This window comes from Zalophus californianus, chromosome 4, assembly GCF_009762305.2.
Source record: "Zalophus californianus isolate mZalCal1 chromosome 4, mZalCal1.pri.v2, whole genome shotgun sequence".
NCBI classification, from domain to species: domain Eukaryota; kingdom Metazoa; phylum Chordata; class Mammalia; order Carnivora; family Otariidae; genus Zalophus; species Zalophus californianus.
This window is the reverse complement of record NC_045598.1, coordinates 72,308,967-72,326,046: the sequence shown is the minus strand read 5'-3', so window position 1 is coordinate 72,326,046 and position 17,080 is coordinate 72,308,967. Positions and strand designations below refer to the sequence as shown.

Genomic DNA, 17,080 nt, shown 5'->3' with positions numbered 1-17,080 from the left:
CTCTTCTTTGGTTGAAATCAAATAAAATTATATAGCCTGTGTATGTATTAAAATAAACTCAGAACTGTGTCTTTCGTTCTTTACTTAAAGCCTTATGAGAGTTATAACCATTGTTTTTGAATAACACCCAAGGCAATAACTTAGAAAGCTACTTTGATGAGAATATAATCTCATATGCAATAAATTCAATAGACCTCTGTTACAAAACTAATGTCAGGGGACAAGGATAATACCCACATTTTAATGCTAACTCTCACAGTGAACAAAGATCTCTTTGAGCACTAGTAGTGAGATTTGATCTGTAGTATAGTTAACCAAATGGCAAGAGGTGAAGAACTTTACAATAGGGGCTTCATATATAAAATGCAGCTTGATCTTTAGTCATAAAAAAGCAACCTATTCTGAAAACATAAGGGGAAATAAAAATTAATCAAAGTAACTAAACAATCAATTCATATAGACAGTTATACCAACCTCCTTTCCTCTATCTGGGGCTATTTTTCCTCTACAATAAAACAAGCTTTTCTTGACTCTGGTTCAACCTTGCCCTTGCTTTGCTTTTAAAGAAATTATCTTGGAGAATAATTTTTATTATTTTGTCCATAACCAAAGCTTAAGGGTTTCCTAACTTCCTTCCAAAAATGAGTATTATAAAAGATTTTTTTGTCTGTGTACCATGTAAAAATCTGATCTGTATTACACAAAAACTCAAAAGCATTTTTAATAGTTCTGATGTTAATTTGACTTTATTGGTATGTTTTTGTAAAGTGTAAAGGCCATGGATCTTATATCTAAGTAGGAAGGTACCCTGTACATTTGCTCATATTAATTTTGTTCCATTCTTTTTCTTGTCTGCTCTCTTTTTCCTGTTTAAAATACAGTGTGTTACAACTATAGTGAGGCAAATGATTCCTATCAAACCCACTGCTGTCAAAACTCCTTTCAATATAAGATTGTCTCTGACAAGTATAGGAACAGAATTTGGGGGAATAAACAGAGATGCTTGGGCAATGTTAGATACAGCAGACTTTAAGGAGTTCCTATCTATTGCTCGTATTGCCACATAAATTCTGTGGCTTTCTTGTGTCTCTCCATCAGGTTGGTGGTCAGGTCCATTTGTGAAAAGCTTTGGTGAGAATGTAAATACCTCCTTGGTACCAGCTTGCTGAGGATTTAGCTTTGATGTATTCACTAAAATGGCATTGTTAAAGTCATCTTGAATATTCTGTAAACTTTTACTGATTCTTATTTCATAGCTGTTAGCTGAAATTAAAAAATACAAATGGAAAGGTTAAGTCCCTTGGGGAGGTTTTCTAGTTTATTAGAAATGACCAATGAGAATAGCAACAAAAAGTCAAAATACCTAGAAATAAACATAACAAAAAATTGCATATGATCAAAACTTTAAAACACTATATAAGAACTCATATTGAAACCTGGACAAGAGGAAAAACTTACTGTTTTTTGAATAGGAAGATTCAGCATAATAAAGATGTCATTTTTCCCTAAGTTATTTTATAAATTTTACATGATTCTATTAAAAGTGCCTCTAGTTTCTATTTTAACAAGCTTACTGGAAAGCTTAAATGGAAAATAAATAATCAAGCTTGGCCATATAAAGACTAAAAAATAGCAATGTGGAAGGACTAAACCTATCAGATATAAAAACACTGTAATGCTTCTATAACTAAAAATTGCAGTACTGCTGCATGAATAAATTAATACCTAAAAACAGGTCACAATACATCCAGGAATTTGGTATATGATAGAAGTAGAATTCAAATTAATGGGGGAAAATACAAATTTCTTGATAAATGATGTGACAATTGGATAAAATGATGTAAAAAATAAAACTGGATCCATATCACAAACATTTTTTTCAAGATAAACTCCACAATGATCAAAAAGTTTGATGTAAAAAATTAAAATATTAAGTACTTAGTAGGAAACAATAGATAAATTCCAGTATAGCCTTGAAGTAGGAAAGGCCCTTCTAATTAAGACTCAAAATTCAGAAGCTATAAACAAAAAAATTAAGTACATAAAATGAAAAACTTTTACATGGAAAATATCCTCTTAGGTAAGACATAAGCATAAATGTTAAGTGACAAAAATATGTGTTACTTAAGTCAAAGGTAAAAGTTTAGTTCTGAGTTCTGGTAATGGCTACATGGCTTAGACTAACTCTCCAGAAGATAACATGTATGAACTCTGAAGAAAGCAAAAAACAAAACAACAAAAAACCCACAAAGCTATTGAAGCACTGGATTCAGATAAAAATAGGCAGAAACCAGAGGCATTACAATCCTTAAAAGAAGGAAATCAGAGTAGGAATGATTCATGTTTGTACAGCTTTTCCTCTTACTTTTTTAAAAAGATTTTATTTATTTATTTGACAGAGAGAGACACAGTGAGAGAGGGAACACAAGCAGGGGGAGTGGGAGAGGGAGAAGCAGGCTTCCCACTGAGCAGGGAACCCGATGTAGGGCTCGATCACAGGACCCTGGGACCATGACCTGAGCCGAAGGCAGATGCTTAATGACTGAGCCACGCAGGCACCCCTAGCTTTTCCTCTTAAAGCACTTCCCTCTCCTGTACAGATATGATAGCTGGAATGGAAAGCCAGCTACCTTCTGGATCTGAGAAATCAGAAGACTGAGTATGGGATTGCCCGAGTAGCTAAAAGTTGAGGGAGCCAAAGAAGGACCAGCCCCAAATCTATGCATTAACTTTTTTCAAACCACTGGAAGACTTCCAATTATTCATGTATGGGTGAAACATTAAGAGCTTAAGGGACAAACAGCAACTAGAAGCCTGAAAAACTGAGCAGAGTTTTATGCTAATGCTCACCAAGGGTATAGAGTTTGGAGTGTGAGTCTTGTCAAGTTAGAGGATCATGGTAAATATCTGAAGGTAGCCACTAAAACACTGAAAGAGCCTTGCTTTAAGAATAAAGATTGGGTTTCAGAATTAAGGGATGTGCCCTGGATTAAGAGCAAAACTGAAATAGACGAACCCTAGTCAAAAGTAAAACCAAGCCCCCTCAAATTCAAGGTGAACCAAGCTATGTATTAAAAAAAATTTCAAAACTCTTGGGGTGCCTGGTTACCTCAGTCAGTTGAGCATCTGCCTTTGGGTCAGGTCATGATCTCAGGGTCCTGGGATCAAGTCCCTCGTTGGGCTATCTGCTCAGCGGGGAGCCTGTTTCTCCCTCTGCCCCTCCCCCCACTCTCATGTGCTCTCTCTCTCTCTCTCTCTCTCTCTCTCAAGGGAAAAGAAAGAAGGAAGGAAGGAAAGAAAAGAAAGAAAGAAAGAAAAAAAGAAAAAGAAAGAAAGGAAAGAAAGAAAGAAAAGAAAAGAAAGAAAAGGAAAGGAAAAAGAAAAAGAAAGAAAAGTTTTCAAAACTCTTCAGAAGAATATAACAGAGTCTATAATTTACTACCACATGCCCAGTATACAATTAAAAAAAATCCCTAGACATGCAGAGAAGTAGAAAATGTAATATATAGTCAAGAAAAATATCAGGAAATAAAATGAGTCACAAATGACTGAGATTTGAAATTAATAGCCAAAGACTTTAAAATAACCATGATGAGGAGTGCCTGAGTAGCACAGTTGATTAAGTGTCTGCCTTCAGCTGAGGTCATGATCCCAGGGTCCTGGGATTAAGCCCCACATCAGGCAGGGAGACTGCTTCTCCCTCTCTCTCTGCTTATCGCTCCAGCTGCTTGTGCTCTCTCTCTCTCTTTCTCTGTCAAATAAGTAAATAAAATCTTAAAAAAATAAAATAAAATAACCACAATGCATATGTTAAAAGTCAACAGGATAAGTTGTATATAGTGAATGAAGAGATGGGAATTTGAGGAGAGACATGGAAACTTAAAAAAAGAAGAAAATAAAAATTCTAGAATTGCAAAAAAACAGAATAAAAAATTCATTTGAGAAGATTAATAGCAGATTGGACACAACAGAAGAAAAAAATCAATAAGCTTGAAGACAAGTCCATAAAAATCAAACTGTAGCACTCAGGACAAAAGAGAAAAATTGAACAGAATTTCAGTGATCTTTCTGATATACTGACATATCCATTTAGTGTATGTGGGTATAATATAATGTATAATGTAATATGTAATATAATCATATCATATCATATCAATATTAGCCAGGAAGAAAAGAAGAAAAAGAACAGAATAGAAATTTTTTGAAGACATATTAGCTGGAAATATTCCAAGTCTGGTAAAAAAGAATACAGATCCAGGAAACTCAGCAATCCACAAACAGAATATGTATCAGGAAAACCACTCTTAGGCACATCACGGTCAATTTGTTGAACACCAAAGATAAAACAATTTAAATCAGCCAAAGGGAAAGAAAGACACTCTATACTTAGGAGAATAATAGTAAGAATGATAGCTGACTTCTCATCAGAAAAAAAATTGGGACCATAATATAATGAAATAACATATTTAAAATACTGAAAGAAAAATCTATTGCCCTGGAATTTTATATCTAGTGAAAATGTACTTTAAAACTTAGGGTGAAATGAACACATTTTCACATAATTGAATCCTGAGAGAATTTCACCTGAAGACCTGAAATACAAGGTAAATGATGATAGATAAAAATTCAGAACTACAGGAAGGAAGAAGACTAGAAATGGTGACTATATGGGTTACAAAAAAGGGTCATTTTTTTCTCTTTAAAATTTATCAAAAAGGCAATTGATTATTTAAAACAGTGTTCTTCCAGCTTTATAGTATAACTGAGGGTTAGAGGAGGGGGTCATGAGAAGAACAGTTGCTGTCACTGAACAGCTTCTTCAGAAGCAGCACATTTTCAACAACTTTTAAAGATAGTAAGTTGTCACAATGGTTGTATAAGAACATGATGAAACGATGTCAGAGGAAGAGTGTGAAAGTCAGGCTGTTCGGCACGTGAGGAAGGTAGTCAGTGCAGGGAAGGAGGTACAATATTGGTGCTTTTTGGAGTCTGGCCCCCCTCCAAAGGCTCTGCCCAGGCCCCTGCTGTAAGAACCTGACTTCTCTGCTCCCACACACACTGATCTCTACACCCTTTTAATTTCTGTGGCTTCCAAACCATACGAATGGCATTGTGTTAAACTGTGGGTTTTGACCATTTTATGCCTTTTTTACTCAGTATGCAATTATAAATTCTTGGAGTGCAATGACCATCTTAAATTATGCTTATATAATGTTTAGTGCTGTGCTGGGCATTAATGGTAGCTTAGTAAATATATTTTCACTTTAATTTCTTTTTAAAAATATTTTATTTATTTATTTGTCAGAGAGACAGAGAAAGAGAGAGAGAGCACAAACAGGGGGAGTGCAGGCAGAGGGAGAAGCAGGCTCCCTGCTGAGCAAGGAGCCCGATGCAGGGCTCCATCCCAGGACCCTGGGATCATGACCTGAGCCGAAGGTGGACGCTTAACAGACTGAGCCACCCAAGTGTCCCTAATTTCTAAAAAAAAAAAAAAAAAAAATACAAAGGAGATGCAGAACATGCTTGGTACTCAGTTTTAGCAATTATTTTACCCCAGAATTTTAATGAAAACCCAAGGAAGTAACCCATTTCCGTAATGCCTAGCCTGTATACATAATGGTGATCTGATAATATTTTGTTTATTCCACATAATTGGTCATCTTTTCTAGGATATTGTGTATAGTAAAGAGCTGCCATCTGGATAAATACTGATATGCTTGTCCATATATGAGATATTCACTTATTGCTAACAAGGTTCTTAAGAATAGTCACATTTTTAATAATTGTAAAGCCAGAGACATGCCCCCATTATTTTTAACTCTGGCCATAGAGGTGAGGACAACGCCTTTTAGACAATAATTTGTGGGGAAAAAATAGGCACTGAAAGCACATGTTTATGGATTAAACAGGTACCTATTTGCTAGTTGGTCTATTCATGACTAATTGGTCAATTTTGCCATTGCTGAGTCATCAAATCAGTTATAACAATAATTTCAGCAACTTAATACACATCCAGGCATCCTCTCCACTTATCTTTTGTAGTTTATGGTTTTGATATTATAACAAGCCAGATCTACTTCAATCATTCCTCTCATCAGTGAAGTTGCATGAAGATGTCTCTATTCCCTTGATTAAGGCCGTCTGTGATACCAATTCTAAAGTCCCATATGGTTGTATCTCTTCTTTTCAAGCTATTAATAACCACTAACACTGCATACTTTCTTTCTACTCTTATACTTCAGCAGTGTAGTTGAAATTCCTAGGGTTCTTCAAAGGAATAGTTTTCCAGTAGTAATGGGAACCTGAGCTGTCATTTGTCTCTTTCAGCACACTGGGTGCTTCTGAGGCACTGAGGGAGTGAGAACACAGTTCTCACTAGGCGCCACTAGGCGGCACCACTCTTACCTTTAAATACAGATGGGAGAATTTGTGGCTCCTTAACTCTTAAATAAAAAGCTAGAGAAGGCAGTAACAACACAAACCAGTAGCCCAGGAAACTTGGAATACTTTTTCTTCCCTCTCTGATTTTATATATGTCACTTCATTTCTTTACGATACCTTATGAAATAAATATTTGTAGTCCTATTTTCCATATAAGGAAACGGAGGCCAATGGAAGCTAAGCAACTGGCCAAAGGTCAAACAGCTGGACTTAAAGCCAGAGTGGGAACAATTTTTTCCTGACATGTAAGTTACAGTTTTTTCCTTTATACAAAGGACATCTCCATCCCAGAGTTTTAATCATTGCACATCTCCAATCTTTAAATCAGGAGAATCCTTAATTCAGAGTGTGAAGTATTTCACTTCTTCTCTGACAAGAAGGGATAGATTTTAGAAGGGAGCAAGATGGCGGAGGAGTAGGAGACCTGGATTTCGTCTGGTCTCAGGAATTCAGCTGGATAGGGATCAAACCATTCTGAACACCTACGAACTCAACAGGAGATCGAAGAAAAGAATAGCAACAACTCTCTGAACAGAAAAGCGACCACTTTCTGGAAGGTAGGACGTGCGGAGAAGTGAATCCGAGGCGATATTTGGGAGGATAGACGGCGGGGGAGGGGGCCTCCGTCGGCCGCTTCTGGCAAGTGATAGAGCCGCGGAGCACAAAATCGGAACTTTGAGAAGTCGACTCCACGGAGGGACATCGCTCCAGTGGCTAAGCGGGGGGTGGAACCCTCGCGGGACAGTGTGGTCGCAGGACCGTCGGGGTCACAGAAAGACCGGGGGTGCCTGAGTGAGGCAGAGCTCCCGGGTATCGGAGCGGGGAAGCGGCTGCAGAGACGTAGCCAAGGCGCGGGCTCTCAGCTCGGGGTTGCCATAAACTGTGATCCGCGGCCCAGTCGGGCCACTGCTCCTCCAGCAGGGACCCAACAAGCGGCAGATCCGGGGAGACTCCCCTTCCTCCCCTGGGAGGAGCGGCGCGGGAGCGCACCGCAGGGATCTGCTGGGTTTGGAGACTCCACACGGGGTCGGGTGCCAGAGATAGAAACACTCGGTCACAGGCCGGGTGAGCACGGAGTGCGGCCGGAGACTGGGGAGGCGGGAGTGACTGGCTGCTTTTCTCTGGGGGCGCACTGAGGAGCTGGGCCCCGAGTTCTCAGCTTCTCCTGGGCGGAGATTGGGAGGTCATCATTTTCACTCTCCTCCTCCAAAGCTGTAGGAAAGCTTGCAGGGAACAAAAGCTCCTGAGAGCAAACTTGAGCAGATTGCTTAGCCCGGACCGAGAAGGGCGGCGCAATTCCACCTCCGGCAAAGACATTTGGGAACCACGGCAACAGGCCCCTCCCCAAGAAGATCAGCACGAACAGCCAGCCAAGACCAAGTTTACCGATCAAGGAGAACTCCTGCACTAGGGGAATACTGCGCATAGATTTCATGGCTTTTTTCCCATGATTCATTAGTCTTTCAAGGTTAATTTTTTTAACTGTCTTTTTGAATTTTTCTTTTTCCTTTTTTCAACCAACATCTCTTATCAATCCGTTTTTTAAAAAGAATTTTTTTATTTTTCATTTTTAGAGTCATATTCTATCCCTTCATAGTAGTTACCCTTATTTTTGGCATATATATATATAAGTTGTTCTCTCTTTAAAATTTTGAGATACAGTTTCTTCTAACAGATAAAAATATACCCTAAATCTCTAGTGTATGGCTTTGTTCTAGTCTCCTGCCTGATCACATTCTCTCCCCCTTTTTTTTCCTTTCTTTCTTTTTTTTATCCTCTTCTTTCTTTTTTCAAACACCTTCTTATCAATTCCTTTTTTAAAATTTTTTATAATTTTCATCTTTACAGTCATCTTCCATCCCTTCATTGTATCAACCCTTATTTTGTACATATATGTCTTTCTTTCTTTAAAATTTTAGGAGGCACTTTCTTCTAACAGACTAAAATACACCCAAAATCTAGTGTGTGGCACTGATCTATGCACCAGCCTGATCATATTTGATCATATTCTGTTTTCTTTGTTTTGTTCTGTTTTTGTTTGTTTTTATCTTTTTCTTTTTTTTTCTCTTTCTTTTTTCTTTCTTTCCCTTTCTTTTCCCCTGGTTTCAGGTCTTTTCTGATTTGTTTAGAGTATATTTGCTGGGGACGTTGTTAACCTGTTAGCATTTTGTTCTCTCATTCATCTATTCTCCTCTGGACAAAATGACAAGACGAAAAAAATCATCTCAGCAAAAAGAACAAGAGGTAGTACCATCTGCCAGGGACCTACTCAATACAGACATTAGTACGATGTTGGACGTAGAGTTCAGAATCATGATTTTAAAGATACTAGCTGGGCTTGAAAAAAGCATGGAAGTGATTAGAGAAACCCTTCCTGGAGAAATAAAAGAACTAAAGTTTAACCAAGTCAAAATCAAAAAGGCTATTAATGAGGTGCAATAAAAATGGGGGCACTAACTGCTAGGATAAATGAGGCAGAAGAGAGAATCAGCGATATAGAAGACCAAATGATGGAAAATAAAGAAGCTGAGAAAAAGAGAGATAAACAACTACTGGATCACGAGGGCAGAATTCGAGAGATAAGCGATACGATAAGACAAAACAACATTAGAATAATTGGGATCCCAGAAGAAGAAGAAAGAGAGAGAGGGGCAGAAGGTATATTGGAGCAAATTATAGCAGAGAACTTCCCTAATGTGGGGAAGGAAACGGGCATCAAAATCCAGGAGGCACAGAGAACCCCTCTCAAAATCAATAAAAATAGGTCAATACCCCGACATCTAATAGTAAAACTTACGAGTCTCAGAGACAAAGAGAAAATCCTGAAAGCAGCTCGGGAGAAGAGATCTGTAACCTACAATGGTAGAAACATTAGATTGGCAAAGGACCTATCCACAGAGACCTGGCAGGCCAGAAAGGACTGGCATGATATATCCAGAGCACTAAATGAGAAAAATATGCAGCCAAGAATACTATATCCAGCTAGGCTGTCATTGAAATTAGAAGGAGAGATAAAAAGTTTCCAGGACAAACAAAAACTAAAGGAATTTGCAAATACGAAACCAGCCGTACAAGAAATATATGAAAGGGGTCCTCTAAGCAAAGAGAGAGCCTAAAAGCAGCATAGACCAGAAAGGAACACAGACAATATACAGTAACAGTCACCTTACAGGCAATACAATGGCACTAAATTCCTATCTTTCAATAGTTACCCTGAATGTCAATGGGCTAAATGCCCCAAACAAAAGACACAGGCTATCAGAATGGATTAAAAAACAAGACCCATCGACATGCTGTCGGCAAGAGACTCATTTTAGACCCAAAGACACCCCCACATTGAAAGTGAGGGGGTGGAAAACCATTTACCATGCTAATGGACACCAAAAGAAAGCTGGGGTGGCAATCCTTATATCAGACAAATTAGATTTTAAAACAAAGACTGTAATAAGAGATGAGGAAGGACACTGTATCCTACTTAAAAGGTCTATCCAGCAAGAAGATCTAACAATTGTAAATATCTATGCCCCGAACATGGGAGCAGCCAAGTATATAAGGCAATTAATAACAAAAGCAAAGAAACACATTGACAAAAATACAATAATAGTGGGGGACTTTAACAACCCCCTGGCTGAAATGGACAGATCATCTAAGCAAAAGATCAACAAGGAAATAAAGACTTTAAATGAAACACTGGACCAAATGGACTTCACAGACATATTCAGAACATTCCATCTCAAAGCAATGGAATACACATTCTTCTCTAGTGCCCATGGAACATTCTCCAGAATAGATCACATCCTAGGTCACAAATCAGTTCTCCACCAATACCAAAAGATTGGGATTATTCCCTGCATATTTTCAGACCACAATGCTTTGAAACTAGAACTCAATCACAAGAGGAAAGTCGGAAAGAACTCAAATATATGGAGGCTAGAGAGCATCCTATTAAAGAATGAATGGGTCAACCAGGAAATTAAAGAAGAATTAAAAAAATTCATGGAAACAAATGAAAAGGAAAACACAGCTGTTCAAAATCTTTGGGATGCAGCAAAGGCAGTCCTAAGAGGAAAGTATATAGCAATACAAGCCTTTCTCAAGAACCAAGAAAGGTCTCAAATATACAACCTAACCCTATACGTAAAGGAGCTAGAGAAAAAACAGCAAATAAAGTCTAAACCCAGCAGGAGAAGAGAAATAATAAAGATCAGAGCAGAAACCAAAGAAATAGAAACCAAAAGAACAGAACAGATCAACGAAACTAGGAGCTGGTTCTTTGAAAGAATTAACAAGATTGATAAACCCCTGGCCAGACTTATCAAAAAGAAAAGAGAAATGACCCAAATCAACAAAATCATGAGTGAAAGAGGAGAGATCACAACCAACACCAAAGACCTACAAACAATTATAAGCACATATTATGAGCAACTCTATGCCAGCAAATTAGATAACCTGGAAGAAATGGATGCATTCCTAGCGATGTATCAACTACCAAATGTGAACCAGGAAGAAATAGAAAACCTGAACGGACCTATAACCACTAAGGAAATTGAAGCAGTCATCAAAAATCTCCCAAGAAACAAAAGCCCAGGGCCAGATGGCTTCCCAGGGGAATTCTACCAAACATTTCAAGAAGAATTAATACCTATTCTCCTGAAACTGTTCCAAAAAATAGAAATGGAAGGAAAACTTCCAATTTCATTTTATGAGGCCACCATTACCTTGATCCCAAAACCAAAGACCCCATCAAAAAGGAGAATTACAGACCAATATCCTTGATGAACATGGATGCAAAAATTCTCACCAAAATACTAGCCAATAGGATCCAAGAGTACATTAAAAGGATTATTCACTATGACCAAGTGGGATTTATCCCTGGGCTGCAAGGTTGGTTTAACATCCGCAAATCAATCAACGTGATACAATACATTAACAAAAGAAAGAACAAGAATCATATGATCCTCTCAGCAGATGCAGAAAAAGCATTTGACAAAGTACTGCATCCTTTCTTGATCAAAACTCTTCAGAGTATAGGCATAGAGGGTACATACCTCAATATCATAAAAGCCATCTATGAAAAACCTACAGCGAATATCATTCCAAATGGGGAAAAGCTGAGAGCTTTCCCCCTAAAGTGAGGAACACGGCAGGGATGTCCACTATCACCACTGCTATTCAACATAGTATTAGAAGTCCTAGCCACAGCAATCAGACAACAAAAAGAAATCAAAGGCATCCAAATCGGCAAAGAGGAAGTTAAACTCTCACTCTTTGCAGATGATATGATACTTTATGTGGAAAACCCAAAAGACTCCACCCCAAAACTGCTAGAACTCATACAGGAATTCAGTCACGTGGCAGGATATAAAATCAATGCACAGAAATCAGTGGCATTCCTCTACACCAACAACAAGACAGAAGAGAGAGAAATTAAGGAGTCAATCCCATTTACAATTGCACCCAAAACCCTAAGATACCTAGGAATAAATCTAACTAAAGAGTCAAAGGATCTGTACTCAGAAAACTATAAAATACTCAGGAAAGAAATTGAGGAAGACACAAAGAAATGGAAAAACGTTCCATGCTCATGGATTGGAAGAACAAACATTGTGAAGATGTCAATGCTACCTAGAGCAATCTACACATTCAATGCAATCCCCATCAAAATACCATCCACTTTTTTCAAAGAAATGGAACAAATAATCCTAAAATTTGTATGGAACCAGAAGAGACCCCGAATAGCCAGAGGAATGTTGAAAAAGAAAAGCAAAGCTGGCGGCATCACAATTCCGGACTTCCAGCTCTATTACAAAGCTGTCATCATCAAGACAGTATGGTACTGGCACAAAAACATGCACATAGATCAGTGGAACAGAATCGAGAGCCCAGAAATGGACCCTCAACTCTATGGTCAACTAATCTTTGACAATGAGGAAAGAATGTCCAATAGAAAAAAAGACAGTTTCTTCAACAAATGGTGTTGGGAAAATTGGACAGCCACATGCAGAAGAATGAAACTGGACCATTTTCTTACACCACACACAAAAATAGACTCAAAATTGTTGAAAGACCTCAATATGAGACAGGAGTCCATCAAAATCCTAGAGGAGAAGACAGGCAGCAACCTCTTCGACCTCAGCCGCAGCAACATTTTCCTAGAAACATCGCCAAAGGCAAGGGAAGCAAGGGCAAAAATGAACTATTGGGATTTCATCAAGATAAAAAGCTTTTGCACAGCAAAAAAAAACAGTCAACAAAACCAAAAAACAACCGACAGAATGGGAGAAGATATTTGCAAATAACATATCAGATAAAGGGCTAGTATCCAAAATCTATAAAGAACTTATCAAACTCAACACCCAAAGAACAAATAATCCAATCAAGAAATGGGCAGAAGACATGAACAGACATTTTTCCAAAGAAGACATCCAAATGGCCAACAGACACATGAAAAAGTGCTCAACATCGCTCGGCATCAGGGAAATCCAAATCAAAACCTCAGTGAGATACCACCTCACACCAGTCAGAATGGCTAAAATTAACAAGTCAGGAAACGACAGATGTTGGCGGGGATGTGGAGAAAGGGGAACCCTCCTACACTGTTGGTGGGAATGCAAGTTGGTGCAACCACTCTGGAAAACAGTATGGAGGTTCCTCAAACAGTTGAAATTAGAGCTACCGTTTGATCCAGCAATTGCACTAGTGGGTATTTACCACAAAGATACAAATGTAGGGACCCGAAGGGGTACGTGTACCCCAATGTTTATAGCAGCAATGTCCACCATAGCCAAACTGTGGAAAGAGCCAAGATGCCCATCAACAGATGAATGGATAAAGAAGTGGTATATATACACAATGGAATATTATGCAGCCATCAAAAGGAATGAGATCTTGCCATTTGCAACGACGTGGATGGAACTGGAGGGTGTTATGCTGAGTGAAATAAGTCAATCAGAGAAAGACATGTATCACATGACCTCACTGATATGAGGAATTCTTAATCTCAGGAAAGAAACTGAGTGTTACTGGAGTGGTTGGGGGTGGGAGGGATGGGGTGGCTGGGTAATAGACATTGGGGAGGGTATGTGCTACGGTGAGCGCTGTGAATTGTGCAAGACTGTTGAATCACAGATCTGTACTTCTGAAACAAATAACGCAACATATTTTAAGAAAAAAGAAAAAGAAGAAGATAACAGGAGAGGAAGAAAAGGGGAGTATGTCAGAGGGGGAGACGAACCATGAGAGATGATGGACTCTGAAAAACAAACTGAGGGTTCTAGAGGGGAGGGGGGTAGGGGGATGGGTTAGCCTGGTGATGGGTATTGAGGAGGGCACGTTCTGCATGGAGCACTGGGTGTTATGAACAAACAATGAATCATGGAACACTGCACCAAAAACTAATGATGTAATATATGGTGATTAACATAACAATAAAAAAATTAAAAAAAAAAAAAGAAAAGGGAAGGTTAAGAAAGAACTTCATCAGTGTCCACCCACACAAGGATAAGGAAGCCCACATAATGAAACTGGGTCTAGTCTCCCTAACGAAAGTGATGGCCACAAGCCGGGGTGGAAAATGCACCAAGTTTTGCATGACTTATGGGAATTATTCCCCTAACCCTGACTTGTAAATCTTTGAATTCACTATCCACTATCTAATCTTCAGAAAACTAAATACCTCTAGTATTTGGAAGCCCATGCTCTGTAATGCAGAACCCTTCTGTAGACTAGACTACTCTTGCATGTGGTATTTATGTTTCCAATCAAGATTTCTAGATGATCAGTGTCAGTTCGTTTACCAGGGCCTTCTCAATTCTGGGGGAGCTGACAAGCTCCCATTCTACCTCCAGCATATAAGGCCCCATCAACAACTCAAAGCTTTTCATAACAATCCTCTGCAGCTTTGTCAGCTCAAAGCCCCCAAAGCTATTTTTACCCAGCTAACCCCTGACATAATTATTGGAAATGCCACCTTGTAGAAACACAGGTAGTGAAGCAAGAAACCTACCATGGCCTTGATCATAGTCTTCTCCAGGTGCTGTCCAAAATAGAGTCACCTCCTCTTCCACTTTGACAGCATGCAGGTCAGTAATCTTGCATGGTGGAAACACGTCAGGATGGGGGCCGGCTGGAACTCCTAGCACGGAAAAGGAGCCTCCTGAACTTACTCGGCTAAAGCCCCACTTTGGCTCCTCCTCACTCCTGCCCGCGGATTTTCTTGGGGCATTCATCTGAATGTTGCCTGTGACCAAGAAAAGAACGGCCAAAACCACAAATGACAATCTTCTGAGTAGCTTGTTTTTGAGAGACTCTGGGGAGACATTATAAAACCTTTTTTTCTTTACTACATCTTTAGAATAACTGAGTTTGTTTATTCCACAATTCATTCATTTGTTTGTTCGTTCATTCATTCATTCATCCATCCTTTCACTAAATAAATATTTTGAAGGCAGTAATCACAGATAAAAGAGTATTCCTCTTGGGATTTATAGTCATACCAATAAAACTATATTTATAAGTCATGATAAACATAAGAAGGAAAAAGGGCAGAGTGCTGTGAAGAAAAATAACACAGATACATAATTTGTAGTGGTATCAAGGAAATAATGTTTAAAGGCATCCTAAAGGGTGAGTAGAAGTCAGCCAGGCAGAGTGGAGGTAATAATATCTCAGGCAGAGGGAACAGGTTGTGTAAACTCTGAGGTCCTAAAGAGCCCTGCAAATTAGAAAAATTTAATTAAACCAAGGACGAGAATAGTTGGAGATAAGATCAGAGAGAGAAGCTCCTAGAGGGCCTTGCAGGCCACTCTAATGATTTTAGAGTTTAATCTTATGAGCTGTGGGGAAGCAGGGCAGTGACATGATCACGTGTACTTCCTCACAGGTCACTGTGGCTGCTCTCATTAAAGAATGGGTCCTAGCACAGCAAGCAGTGGGCCATGAAGACAGTCACTGCAACAGTCCACACGGGGACATGGCAGGGTGGGCTGGGTGACAGCAGTGGGGAGGAGGGCCGAAGTAGGCGGTTTGAGATGTGATTGGGAGATAAAATCAATAAAAGCTGGTGACAGGTTTGAGTATGGAACGGTAAAGGAAAGTTGGTAGGAAGAAAAAAAGAGAAAAGAAGAAGAAACAGCTCCCAGGTTTCTAAAATGAGCAACTTGGGAGGAGAAGCAGGCTAAAGGGAAGAAGACTGAAAATGTAAGTTACAAGGTTTGTGATTCCTTTATAACATTTAATTGAAGATGACAAGGAGCCAGTTAGACATAAAAACCAAAAAAGAGGTTTTTATCTAGATTTAATATTTTTGAACTTATGAATTGGGAAGTTATAGGCATATAGATATTATTAAAGCCATATGGGTTAGTGAGGTTACCTAATAACAATTTCAACTGTAATGATAAATAGCATTTATTGAGTGCCTGGCTCACTACTTGCCAGGTACTTATTTAAGTATCTTACATGTATCAGCTGCTTAATTTTCCTAGGAATGCTATAAGGAAGGTACAGTTATAACCCTCCCCCCCTTTTTTCAAGATGATGCAACTGAAGCAAACAGAAACTAAGTAACTTGCCCAAAGTCGTACATCTAGCAGTACATGGAGGAGCGAGGTTTCAAACCCAGGCAGAGTGGCTCAGATGGTAGAGTAAGAAGGTTAGGCCTGAGCTCTGAGAATTGCCAACACTTAGAGGCTTGATAGAAAAGGAGGAGCCAGAAAAGGAGCCTGACCCCCCCCCCCAAAAAAAAAAAACGATTCCAGAACATAAGAGGTAATTGTAGAAGCCAGGAGATGACAAAGGCAAAATCAATCAGCTGTTTCAGACACTGCTGAGGACTGACATATATTCTTTGGACTTAATAGCAGATTGGTCACTGGTGACTAGGGCCAGAGCCATTCCGGTTTTGGGGGGTTTGGGTGGAAGTCAGATTGTGGCGAACGGAGTCGTAAACTGGAGGTGTCAAAGTGCAGGCAGCAGGTTTAGACTAATGTCAAGGAAGTCGATGACAGGGAGGTGGACAGTATCTGAAGGGAGACCAACAATAGAATTTTTTTAAAATATGGGATGATAAATCATGCTTGAATGCTGCTCAGAGGGGTCGGTAGAGTGGGACCATGCAAGGGTGAGCTCTCAAGTCCTCTGGATGGGATCCAGAGCAGATCCTGTAGAGACACTGGCCTTTGGAGAGGAGAAGGGTGCAGACACTGCTGTGTCTGGGGATTTGGTGGCATGAAAATAGAGCAGCTCCCATTATTTAATGAAGTGTGTGCTCAAGGTGGTCTTCTAAAAGTGAGCTGATAAAGTGAATGTTATATGTAGTAGACATGCCTAGGGAAACCTAGCTTTTTCTTTCTATGCTGCTAAGAGCCTCTACAAAATACACAGATGAAAGGACAGTTGAATATTACTTTTCTAATCTCACTGTATACCAGATGCTGATAATGTGTATCCTTTAAACTCATGGATTTTAGAAAGATACTAGACAAGACAGTAGCCTTCGAGTTCCTCAATAGGAATCAAGTCTTATTCTACCTGCTATCCCAAGTTCCTAGGACTAAGCCTGTCACCTAGTAAGCCTTCAAAAATGTTTGAGGTATAAATGAAAGAAGGAATATTTATTTATAACTGTTATAGCTAGATG

The 17,080-nt window shown here is 39.1% G+C and overlaps 1 protein-coding gene across 2 annotated transcripts in view; it reads right to left on the bottom strand.

Annotated features, from left to right (window-relative positions):
• Window positions 1–727: 727 nt before the first annotated feature.
• CLCA2 (chloride channel accessory 2) overlaps window positions 728–17,080 on the bottom strand; it is a 43,283-nt gene continuing 26,930 nt past the window's right edge. The window contains exons 13-14 of one of the 2 annotated variants that reach the window (XM_027570208.2): window positions 14,447–14,680; window positions 728–1,263 (exon numbers count right to left, since the gene is read on the bottom strand). In XM_027570208.2, coding sequence (XP_027426009.2) covers window positions 821–1,263; window positions 14,447–14,680 — 677 coding nt within the window. In that variant the 3' untranslated portion in view covers window positions 728–820. The remainder of the gene's footprint in view (window positions 1,264–14,446; window positions 14,681–17,080) is intronic. The other variant, XM_027570217.2, reaches the window with a different exon arrangement.